This window comes from Ictalurus furcatus, chromosome 8, assembly GCF_023375685.1.
Source record: "Ictalurus furcatus strain D&B chromosome 8, Billie_1.0, whole genome shotgun sequence".
NCBI classification, from domain to species: domain Eukaryota; kingdom Metazoa; phylum Chordata; class Actinopteri; order Siluriformes; family Ictaluridae; genus Ictalurus; species Ictalurus furcatus.
Genome location: NC_071262.1, coordinates 22,730,796 through 22,743,544, shown reverse-complemented (window position 1 = coordinate 22,743,544; position 12,749 = coordinate 22,730,796). Strand labels below are relative to the sequence as shown.

The 12,749-nt window shown below is 43.3% G+C and overlaps 1 protein-coding gene across 1 annotated transcript in view; it reads right to left on the bottom strand.

Moving 5' to 3' along the window:
- met (MET proto-oncogene, receptor tyrosine kinase) overlaps positions 1 to 12,324 on the bottom strand; it is a 63,497-nt gene extending 51,173 nt beyond the window's left edge. The window contains exons 1-2 of the mRNA XM_053631542.1: positions 11,856 to 12,324; positions 8,196 to 9,365 (exon numbers count right to left, since the gene is read on the bottom strand). Coding sequence (XP_053487517.1) covers positions 8,196 to 9,356 — 1,161 coding nt within the window. The 5' untranslated portion in view covers positions 9,357 to 9,365; positions 11,856 to 12,324. The remainder of the gene's footprint in view (positions 1 to 8,195; positions 9,366 to 11,855) is intronic.
- Positions 12,325 to 12,749: the final 425 nt, after the last annotated feature.

Genomic DNA, 12,749 nt, shown 5'->3' with positions numbered 1-12,749 from the left:
TAGTGATAACTCTGTTTACGGTTACGTCCTCGAAACAGTGATTAGTATGGTCAGTTATGGATTTAAGCAAGTGCTGTGTCTGTATATTCACTGATCGAAAGTCAATACTGCTATAAAAGAACTTTACACTGTTCGCAGTGTAAGCGGCCATGCTGATTTGGGGAATTCTGGTAGGTGAGAAGACTATCCCAAGTCGATGAGTGGAAATTTCAAGGCGAGGGGGCGTTTACCGTGGTTTTGCCTGGTTGTAAGCGGGGAAGTACAAGTTGCAGTACAAGTCTAGCATCCAGGTGAGATTATCTTTGGTAGAACGAGTATAATTAACTGGCGCGGATTTCTTTTCTCCTGTTTCAAACTTTATTCACGTTCGCTCAGAGCACTATGTCAGAGTCGAGGAAGAGGTTCTTCTTTATTTATCTGTCAAATAACACCACTGTTCCTTCGATCAGTTGACCAAACAGGATCTTTTCACGCGCCGCTAAATCCACAACTCGGGGTGTCAGGTAAAGCTTGCTCTCCTTTCAGCAGGTGATTTAACGAGCTGAGGAATACGTCTTAGTAAGAGCTGAGTGAGCGAGCACACAGGAAAAGAGCACACAGGATTGGCTCAGATAAGCTCTTATTTGCCGTTTGCATTGTGTGAGTTCGGCTGCTGATAAGAGCGTATGGTCAGCGCGGCAGCCAGGCCGAGCTTCCCTCCTTCACCTGCGTTCACACAGGATCCAACAGGCCCATTGTGTGGGTGAATGTCACTCCTTCTGATAGAGTCGTAAACGTGAGAACAATAAAGACCGTATTAATTCAGGTTCAAACAGAGCCGAAGCGGCCTCGTGTGCCGCTTCGGCAGGTTTTGCGATCCGAGTTAACCTTTTAAACTTTGACTCCCGTACCTACACACCTCTTCCATTAGCTTCACTGGAGTTACTGAATGATTCATACGATTCGTCAATCTACGTAATAAAGTAAACGATGCATTACGACCAAAAAAAAAAAAAAACGAGCTTTGATGAAACTCACAATCCAGGAAAGCAGGAAATTACCACAGGCAGCAAAAACGAGGAAGTGGGAGTCATAGCGAACGAACGATACGGATTAACACGGGTGCCTACAGGCGAGTGACTCATCGGGACGACTTGACAGCTTACGCATGTACCTGAATTAAGCCTAATGCAGAGCTGACAGGAATCCAGTGCTGGAAGGCAGCATAAAAGACGAGCGTGTGTTACCTGTAAATAAACGACTTGGCGTGACTGGAACAGCGTGCCGAAGGAGAACGTTATAAGAGCGGGGAAAACAGACGACAGGTTGCATCCGTGGAATCCGAGGTTTATGATTTGCCTTTATCTGCTTTATATGACCTCGTGTCTCCCCACTAGACAAACACAGATACCCACACACACACACACACACTGACGTGTGTTTTAAAACGTAAACATTACATACAGTACATATAGGACATTCATCTATTACTGTAAGTAAATAATCAAACATTTAATAAAGCACAGGGATGGACAAATGATAAAACGATTAGCTAACTGAAAGCTTTGAAACCTAATTGGCGAGGCTAAAAAGTGTTAGCTGACATCATGTGCTAGCGTGACATATGTGAGCGATATAGTCGGCTAGTTAAGTGCAGTAAGAACAAGAATAAGATCATGTAACAAATTGTGTTTACAAAACGTCAGCAAGTTGTGAGATGTAGTGTTCTGTCACAGCATGCCATGGGCTAACGTCTTCTCGGTATGTTTAACCACGAGGTGACGGCATGTGGGAAGAGTTTTATCAGCGGGTTTATCATCCAGCTAGTCGACCAGACCCTCAAGCGATCCGTGTCGCAGCACCGTGAAGAGTATTTAAATAAAGCTGGGTTCCAGAGTGGTACAAATGGAAAAGCGTTTGCTTCACTGTCTGGAGATCGATGATGACTCCCAGACAGCAAAACTGGCCGAGTCTGTGAGCTCGTGTATGCAGAAGAGGATGGAAAGGGCTTTCCTCTGAGTGTGTTACGCCAACCTGTGACGCAGCAGTTTGAAAAGATGGCTGGATTCACATGTCTTGGAGGAAGCACGTGTTCGCTTTCACCATGTAGATGCTGCATCATAAGGGAGGGATTTGGCCAAGAACACATCTGGGAGAAAATGGGGGAGGGGAGGTTTAGAGAAAGCTACAGATCCAATAAGGGTTGTGTTTTAATCTTTCTCTGGTTGTTAAACTGTCGTGTCTGTCAGGCAACAGCACGTCATATGGGACAGGTGCTGTGTGTGTGTGTGTGTGTGTGTGTGTGTGAGACTGTGAGTGAGAGACCGAAAGTGCGACGTCATGCACCTGAGTGCCAGCTGCCTGATCTCCTCCCGGCGCCATGATGGTCCAGAGTCACGCAGGAGCAGAGTGTGACGCCGTGTGTAAACATGCAGCTGCATACATCCACCTGTTTAGACCGTTGGAACCTACTGTGTGTGTGTGTGTGGGTGTATGTGTGTGTCTGACTCAAGCTGCCTCCACAGACTCCACCATATAATTGCGAGGCAGCTCTCATAACATTCCTGCACTTGCATCTGCATTCACCGTCTCCCACTCAGCCATGTGTACACGTTACCAGGGAGAAGCAAGAGCGAGCAGGCAGGACGCGACAGGCACGTTGCCTTTCACCCTGTGATATTTATTCCTCCGCAGCGAGCAGGAAACCTCCCCGCAGCCGAGCCCTGACCTACGAACGACGCTCGGTTTCGCCACTTCGTGCAAACACCAACATGACCGAGCAGCAGCACACAAGTACACACGCCGCAGCTTGTTCGCCGTCGTACGTGCCAGGTCCTAATTACACCAAAGGACACTCTGTCCTCAAACCATCTCTAAAGAACGCGGGCTGAGTGTTTACCAACGTAACAAGCTAGATACAAATGATACAAATATTTCATAAATCTTTCGCAGCAGAAAAGTGTTGCAGTTAGTATCCTAGTTTGTGTCAATTTTATGTATAAGGAGACTAATGTCAACCTTATGATTAGCAACGTGTTTTTGCGTGCTGTCAAGTTTAAACCGTTCACTTATTTCAATCAAACGCATGAATTTAAGTCAAAACAAATACGAATAGGACAAAACTAAACTGGAAAAAAGGAAGACGAGGAGGCACTCTTTCGCCGTTTAGTTGCCATTTTGTAGCTTTCTCTGGACTTTGCCTTTTATGGAGTTTTGTGGGTGTGGCTACAATAAATGTACTGCACTCCAGCTGCACTTAAACAGTATGGTTTCACATAGAAAAGACAACATAGCAGTACTATATTACATATCAAAGAAATGAATCATGCTGATTAGTCGGGGACTTATTTTTTTCCTTAAAGCGCACCTATTATGGTTTTGAAACGTTCCTAATTTTGTTTTAAATCCCTCATACAATAGATTTACATGCATTCGAGGTCAAAAAACACGTTAATGTGCTCATCATTTAAACTGCAGCATTACCTATTTCCACTAGTGTCCTTTCTAAATGATTCATTCTAAACTCCTCCTTTCAGAGAGCATACTCTGCTCTGATTGGTCAGATGTCTCAGTCTGTTGTGATTGGTCTACCGCTGTCGAAAAGGAAACGCCCACTACCATAACGAGTTTCAGCTCCGTCTGACGGCGGGCAGCCGATGAAGACCAGAGGCGGCGTTTTTTTGTTACAAACCTACGTAGATTAGTACAGGAAGTAAAGTCTGGAATCACTACCGTCTCGTTTCAGCTGTTCAGAATCGGTTCCTTCTTTTATGAGTCAATAACTCCGTTTGTCGTGCGCTTCGATTTTTGAAACTTTGCAGACGTTTTTACATTCGCAAACAGCTCTATAACACACTACATATATGTAGGGAATATCTGAAACACCATACTAGGTGCACTTTAAAACTACTAAATGTGAATCTGCCGTGAATAAGCCTGGTTATTTATAGGTGACTTGAACATCTACACACATCTGTACGAGGTGCAACAGACGAGTGTGCGTGTCGTTCCTCGGAGAACTGTGATTTCCCATTAAAACATGACACAAGACAAAGTGGCGTGAAATCAATCGTCCCGAAAGTGTTTGGACCGTTCGGCTTTTAAAATCGCGATCTGAAAACAGCCATGAGCGCTGTTGTAATTAAAACGGCCGTCGATCAGAGCTCACTCGGTTGGAATTATATTTACGGACCATAATCAATGAGGTTTCAGATTCAATTTAAAAGCAATCTGCCGGCTGTTTCGCTAATCGAATTGCTATCCTAATCGGATAGTAATTTTGACTTTAAAACATGTCTGCTAGTTATTATATATGTACGATGTACTGGTAAGTCACAGAAAACTTATTGATGCACTTCCAGTTTGTTATAATAGGCCTATATAAAATATAGTGCCTGTGTTACGCCGTAACCAATATTGCTTAGTGATGGCAAACGGTGGAGTCAATCATTTTAAGAGGCTCTTCTTCTCATTAATGTGAAGCTTTTAAGCACACTGGACGTTTATCAGCACTAACAGTCAGGTGGCAGGAATACAAGCAAGAAACAGTAGTCAAAAAAAGACCAAAACAACTTATTACGTCACATATCTTTGCAGCATAGTGGTTTTAAAGCCTGGAGTATATTGCCCTGATAAAGAGTGATAACAAAAACGAACGAGAGCCCGTGCAACATCTGCTAGGAACGGTGTTATAAACTCAACCGATGGCACTAAGAATTTATCTGCTCCCTGAGGTGTTTTTACTTTATTGGAAAGTTGAAACTGGGGCTTCTTTAAACACTGAAAGTGAGTGACAGGGTTTGTGTCTGCCTGGATCTGTATCTTCTCTTAGGGGTAATCTATGGCGTAAAAAGCACTTATCTAGTGTCATTAAAAGCGAATTTGGCCCTGGTACATCGACGTAGCGAAAAGCGATAGAAGCTGCGCCGATGCCGAGCGGATGACAATGTTTAGAACAGGAGATACGCGGAACAAAAATATTTGAGGTGCCTGAACGGAGCCGGCCGGGTTTTTCTGACGTGATGAATGGGGAGCACTTTGTAAAGTTTGTACAGATGAAGCGCTAAAGGTGCTGAGGAACTGTAACAGACGAGAGAGAAAGAGAGCAGGAGGGAAATAACTTCCTTCTACGTCGATATGAACTGTTAAAACCACCCTTTCGGAGACCGGCACGGACACAAAGGACACCTGTCGGGGTGTTCGAGGTCTCAGGCTGTCCGCAGAGATTCAGATAAGATAGCCGAGACGGATTTACAAGTCTCCGAGGTTCAAAGAGCTTGAATCTTCTTCGCGACCTCCGAGTAAACAGAGTCAGAGTCGGAGCAAACAGGTCAAAAAGTAACTCTGTAGTTAATAAACAGTCTTCTGCACTAAAGGATATTAACTAACGAACCAACCATCACGTGCTACAGCAATTACAATTATTTTTTTATATAATCAAAGAATGACAGATCGTACTTTTTATCCAGTGACTGTTAAAATTTACGGTGTGGAACGTCTGCAAAACAAGTTAGTTCCTGTTCTCACTTACGTTATAGCAGCTATAAGCAGTCGTTCCCGCACCAGCCTGTGTTTTTTTTATTATTATTATTTATTTCTCTTTGAAAATTGCAGCTTGTCATGTTATGGAAAAATTTATCAATACAGTCTGACCAATCAGAATCAAGCATTCAAAAAAAAAAAGCGCCGTGGTATACGCTGTAATATAAAACAATTCACTGGGTTTAAATTCAAGGCCTTGATGCTCACGTACAAGACCTCGTCTGGAACAGCACCCCTCTACCTCAACACTCTCCTGAAGGCGTACGTTCCCTCACGCAATCTGCGATCGGTTAACGATCGACACTTAATAGTCCCTACTCAGCGTGGCTCGAGGTCCCTTTCCAGAACCTTCAAACTAGCCGTCCCTCAGTGGTGGAATGAACTTCCAACCTCAATCCGGACCGCAGAACAGCTAAAGACCCACCTCTTCCGTGAGCACGTAACTAACCCCTAAAACGTCAACCCCACATTGAAAAAAACTTACTCTGGCTCTTACACCTCTACTCTGTGCACTCTAGATCTCAATTATAAATCCTGTAAGGTAGCATTACTTATTGTTCTCCGCTTTGCTTGCATTTCCTCATTTGTAAGTCGCGTTGGATAAAAGCGTCCGCTAAATGAATAAACGTAAATGTTTCAGAACGATATGTTGATGAACTGTAAAAGGCGTTGAGTCTAAAAGCCCTGGGCTTCCTATCTGATGATGCGTGTTATGTACCACCGCGCTTCCTCGGCTGTTTTTCAGTCACGACTCGCCGGCGTCTCGTTATCAAGCGCGCTCGGAGTCGTTACGAGTCATCTTTAGCTATGCAGGTCGTGTGCGCGGACTAGCTTATATAACCCCGTACTGCTATGAACTCTGGGAAGCGTATATCGACAGGCTGCTCGAGGAGTCGTCAGGAGTTAAATTCATGCCTTTATTGATCTCCGATGATTTAGCGATTGATCCGATCCGTGCTGATGGATGAGAGAGACGGAAAGGCAGCTCGGTGATTTATAGACGAGAGAGAAGATGAAGCCATGGGCTCGTGACGAAATGTCAGCTCTGTTAGATGAAAAATTATAACGTGTTCTTTGTAACATATCAGTGTTCCTCATGACCACACACACACACACACACACACACAATCTCTATCCACCACCTCTGGATAAGTGTACATGTGAGACACTAGAATGTCATGGCGTTTCCCTGCGTTGAGAATCGAAGTCTTATAATAGAAGTCTAGGGTGAAGATGTATTTGTGTTTATGAGTTATTAGCCACAAACTCTTCAGGAAAGCTAACACAATTTAAATGACTTTTTACAGTCTTGCTCCAGCGTTTGAAAGTAACACGACCCTTTGACCTTTACCGTTAAAGTATAACGGCCGACGTTTTAATTCTGCGTTATACAGACACTTATTTTAAAAACCACGGTTTCCCACCGTTTCATTTCCAAATCGGATCGTGAAAGAAACCCAACAATCTTCTTCTGTTTTATCAAATTTTGTTTACAAATGAAGATTACGTATATATCGCTCTACCGATGAAGACTGATTCTAAGTGCTATTGTTACTCGGAGTCGCATAAAAACAACCCAGGTTTAAATGACATACAAATTTACAGCCTATTTTAGGGTTGGGGTTTTTTTTTGTTTGTTTGTTTGCTATCACATTTTCCCTTCCATCTAGCTCCACTAGTTCCACGACAACATCGAGTGATTCTGACTCAGAGGAACAACAGAAGGCAAGAAAGCGAACGTGAAAATAAATACGGCGAAATATTCTTGAATACGAATATGGATTTTACAAACACGATGGTTAAGAACGAGGAGAAACCAAAAAGCCAGAGATAAGTCCATTTGGGGTCACTTGTTAACCATGAAGTTAACCATAACAACGCTCTTACCTAGCTAGTAGAGTATGTAGATTGATTATTATCATTAATACAGATGAAATAAAGACAGCTGTAGCTTTGGAGGAAGAAAACCAAGCGAATCTGAGCTGCGTGTGTGACCTGACCGTACGCAGCCACAGTTAAAGTGACACGTCACGTCACGTTAGAGGTGAACGTCCCACAAAATACACACATGCTGTTATACACTTGCAGTTATTTTTAGCGACGGCAACGTTGAAATCAGTCATAAAGGAACTTTTATCTGAAAAACTTGAGCTTTTTAACTTTTGGAACCTCTGCTGTGACCAAAAAAAAACAAAAAAAACATTCCCTGTGCGTTCATCACACATGTGCTGGTGGTTATAAGGAAATGTGAAATTCTTGTGTGGGGTATTCACATATACGTTGGAGAATTCCTTCAAGAACATCCATTAATGCATTTTCTATACCGCTTATCATACTGGGTCGTGGGGAACCTGGAGCCTATCCCAGGGAGCATTGGGCACAAGGTGGGGTACACGCTGGACGGGGTGCCAATTCATCTCAGGGCACAATCACATACACATTCACACACCCATTCAGACACTTTGGACATGCCAATCAGCCTACTGTGAATGTCTCTGGACTGGGGGAGGAAACCGGAGTACCCGGAGGAAACCCCCATAGCAGGGGGAGAACATGCAAACTCCGCACACAGGGCAGAGGCAGGAATCGACCCCCCCAACCCTGGAGGTGTGAGGCGAATGTGCTAACCAATTCACTATTTTAATCTTCATATTTTATAGGAAATAAATAATCACCTGGTTGTAGGACTTCATTTTGGCTCCAGTTAAGTGGTAGAGCGGCTTGGTGTAGGCCTGCCTCATGAAGTCCTTGAAGAAGTTGTTGATCTCGGCGATAGAGATGACGCACACTGTGGAGCTGGCTGTGGGCTCGGGGGAGTTCGGCTTGCTCTTGGCGAACGCAGCGAAGAGCACGTCTTCTCCTTCTTTAAAGCCCATCTCCCTGCGTAGGTTGCTTCCGGTTTTGGCTACGTGAGCGGCCTGGAGGACGTTGAACACCGTCTGGGTCGAACGTTTCCGTCTCCCTTTCTCCGAGTAAATGCACTCGAAGGGCATTTCCACGTAGTGTTGAAGCTCCAGGTCGGAGGAGCAGATACGGACAATTCGCGTGTGGAAAGCCCTGGAGGTGCTGCTTTCTCGCTGCACGGTGAGGAAATAAACATACGAGCCACTATGGAAGGAATAGACATAGTGCAGAGGATAATTCCCGCGCAACGCTGGCTTTAGGTCCATGTAGGACTGCTCGGAAACATACTCGAAGCGGTCCTGGGTGTCCCACATCTTTCGTACGGAGATGGTGTGGTGAAGACGTGGAGCTGGAGACGGATCTAGCGGCTCCGAATTTGCAACGAAGAACCTCACGACTCTACCGACTTCCACGTTCACGATCCGGGTTCCGGCTGGACCTGCGACATAGCAGCTGCCGTCTTTGTTATGGGAACCCATGCAGTCCACTTCGACGTCTTCCTGACCGTCTTCCAGCAGGTACCGGCTGCAGACGCCGTTCCCGACCGTGCCGCAGACGAACAGCTCGGGGTCGTAGTAGGTCTCCATTATCAGGGCCATGCTGGTGTTGTTAGCGTTGGGACGTTGGCCGGTGCAGCATTCACAAGAACTGCATTGTGGGCCATCGTGCACAGGTCCGGTCTTATAATCGCCGACTTTCTTGAGGTCGGCAGATAACGCGTAAAGAATGTTGGTAGCGCCGACGTATACGCTTCCGTTGAAAACTAGAAGATTCTGGACAGGTGTGTTTGAGACAAAGCGAGGGAGGTCGTACGTCACGGAAAGATTAAGTTTGGAGATTTCGCTCGGTTCCTCGCACTGGCCAAATATGCCCCACCATAACGTCTGGAGAATGAGAAGAATGCATGCGGCACTGGGAAGGGTAATTCTCATTTTGCTTGTCTGGAGGGCAAAGAAAATGTCCGATTAGATGTAAACACTATAAGCAGGGAAAGTTCAATATTACTGTACCTATATGATTAAAAAAAAGTCAAAAATATGTCAGGTCTTATGAAACAATTGGTACAACTGGCAAAAGTATCTCAGTTAGATTTTACCGTCCAATCGGCAGCTTATTAGTGTAAATTCTAAGTCTCATGAGGTAATTTATTCCAAAATCGATATCATAATCGTTGTAACACACAAGTCTAGAGTTTTCACGACGTCTAAAACGAGCAGGGATGCATCAATACTTTATTTATTTTTTTAATCCCGATATCACGAGACCAAAATGATCAACATACTTAATAGTAATCAATCAGAGGTGTTGTGAAACATCTACAAAATGTCTCTTTTTCACATGCAAAATTCGCATTAAGCAGTAACCGAGTATATCTGAAGGCCATTAGAAAGCCATTCTGGAGCAAGCCCTGGTTAAACCGCATGTGCAATTCCTTCCTACGATCCCCGAAAGCACTGAAATCACTAGTTACTATTTTAAAACAAAGTGTATCATAACAAGCTGTCTTTCGAAATAGGCACACGAAAAAAGAAAGAAAAAAAAAAAGAAAACAACCTTGCAATTCACCACCAACCGCTGTTAACATAATGAGCGAATTTCAAACATCTACACGACATTTATGTGGTCGTGCAGCGGCGGGGGATGAATCACTGCCGCCGGAGAAAGCGCCCGCAAGCAAGAGGCTAACTTTAGCCGGCCCTCGAGGGAGCGGTTCATAAACTCAATTAAGGCGGGCCAGGCTGCAGCCACTGAAGAGGTGATTTATCTTTTTAGTTGGCTTAAACGCTTTTCATTTAGGAGGTCTGCTCTCTAGAGCGAGAGAGACGGAGGGAGACAGAGAAGCGCTTCTTATGTTGCCTCCTGCCATCAAGGCCACTGGAGAGGGCTGACTACCCTTATCTGTGCCTCACTAAAAAGACAAACAAGAGGAACAGCCTTTTGGATAAGAGGAACCATTTTACTGGAACTGTCCACGTGTTAATAAGTAATTTGGTAGTAATTAATTTGCGATTTACCTTGCAGCCCGTTTAAACCGGATTTCACATTTCGTTTGTAACATTTTACGAATCCCAAACTGCACGCTGATTAGAGACGTAAAGTGCACTAGCTAGGGCAAATTGAAAGCCTCAATGCACAAACAATTAGCAACAAAACATCGTCAAGGGGCGTTACGAAGCAAAGTGATTTGCACCTCCAATCAGCAGCTTAGTGTGACTTGTAAAAAGAATCGTGAGGTAATTCGTCGCAAGGTCGATATCATAATCGTATCACTAAACCCTTATTAATTACGCATGGAGGTTTATATTTTTCGAGACATAACCTGGAGAAAACGCTAATTTACAAAGAATAAAATTGTCAAGTGCTTAGATTCATACTCCTATCAGACGACACAGTAAAAAAAAAATATGTACTTTAGTTTGATAGGGAAATGATACAGCTGTGTTTTTGTGGTAAAACTGTTTTCCCTATACAAAAGCCCTATTCGGACGGGGTTAGTTTTCAGGGCGTATGTCTGTAAAATAATCGTTACTGTGGAAGTCTGTGATATTTATCATCATTTCGCATGGGATAAACGATTTCTGTAGAATTACACTATACCTGACATGACTTTGTAAGTAGCTAACATCCAAACTCGTTAGGTAGATAACGTTAGTATCAGTAGACTACACGTGTTAGCAAGTAGACGTTTTTGTTGTTTTTTTTTCACTTCGTCATATTTTACCCAGAGGTCAATTCGCATGCAATTACTTTAACCTGGAGGGCTTTTTTACAGGCCGCTTTATAGAAGGTAAAAGACGCTGTAATCTTCACCAGCACGGGAAAAGGCAGTCGGGAAAAATCCAGAAAAATAACTGACATGACCAGTTTAAAATCATAGAGAAGCTCCGGTAATTATTACACAACCCCGCCTCCGTATAAAGAAGGCTGAACAGGGAGAGAAATCAAAAATTAGACGTTTAACATCCTATCAGCTACTTGATGTTATGAGTCACGCTGGAGAACTCATCCACAACACCTCCTGAGATACTTCAGAGAAGTATACCATGAATGAATTTATCGTGATATCGTGATATCGTGATATTACGCGGTCATATCGCCCAGCCCTACCATGTAAGTGCACTTATTTAGGAAGATATTTGGGATTTCACACAACAACCTTCAGATTTATCTAGCTCTAAATGTAAAATGTGCAATGAGCGAGCGGCACATAAAGTCAGCAGAGAAAAGATAAACAGCACGTTTTGTTTTAATATTTACAAAAACAAGCGTCTCTCTATACAACAGCCTGAGGATCAACATGCGTAGAGCTTGGTTTAGCAAGACGTAACCATGGTAATGTAACCGGACCACCAGTTCAGATTTTTAAACAAACTTCTTTTTTTAAGTTTTAAAAAAATTATACATATTAAATACAGGGGGAAAACACTTACCTGTTAAAAGGTAGCCTCACTGTCGTTGACAGAAAGAAAATATATATATATATATGAATCCGAAATCACATCTTCACAAATTCTGTTAAGCGACACACGCGCGCGCCTCTGTGTCAGTTTCGCGCAGCATCGGGCTGCCAAAGACAAAACAAAAAGTTTCCCTCGGCGCTGAGTCAAAGTCTCCTCGTTTCACGTACGTTTAAAAAAAATAAATAAATACTACTAACAAACAAACAAACAAACAAACAAACAGGAGAGAAGATCTCTGATTGTACCGCGATACCGGTGTAACGCTCCACTTTCCCTCCGCATGCAGTTATGTATACAAACCGTTAATGCTGTTAGTGTAGCTCGCGCAGTGCGCGTGTGACTGGATCCAGTGATGGTGCGCGAGGCTTCAGGTGAACGCGGACTTTTCGCAGCGGTTTACGTCATGAGTCGCCGAGCACGCTGATTGGGCGATGAGGATGGAGGGTTTCTTCTCATTATAGTTTACTAAGAAGAAGAAGAAAAAGAAGTGAAAATAATATCGGATAAACGAATTAGACTTCCTTTTTGTTTTTTTTTCAAATACAAAAGTGCTTGAATTTTTTTAAATGAGGATTTTATTATTATTATTATTATTATTATTAGGGGACAAACCCCCAAAGGTCTGACACAGGCTGTCTGAAGACAGGAACAAAATAATAATAATAATAATAATAATAATAATAATAATAATAATATAGATAGCACACATCACATGCATCGTTTGTACCTTTAATCTGAGTAAGAATGTATAGTGCATTATTATGCATTAGTCCACTATAGCAAGTATTTACTTCCATACTGGAGAATATACAGCACACTCCTAAAATCCCACAATGCACTGCAATAGCTTAGTGTCCAAGTGAT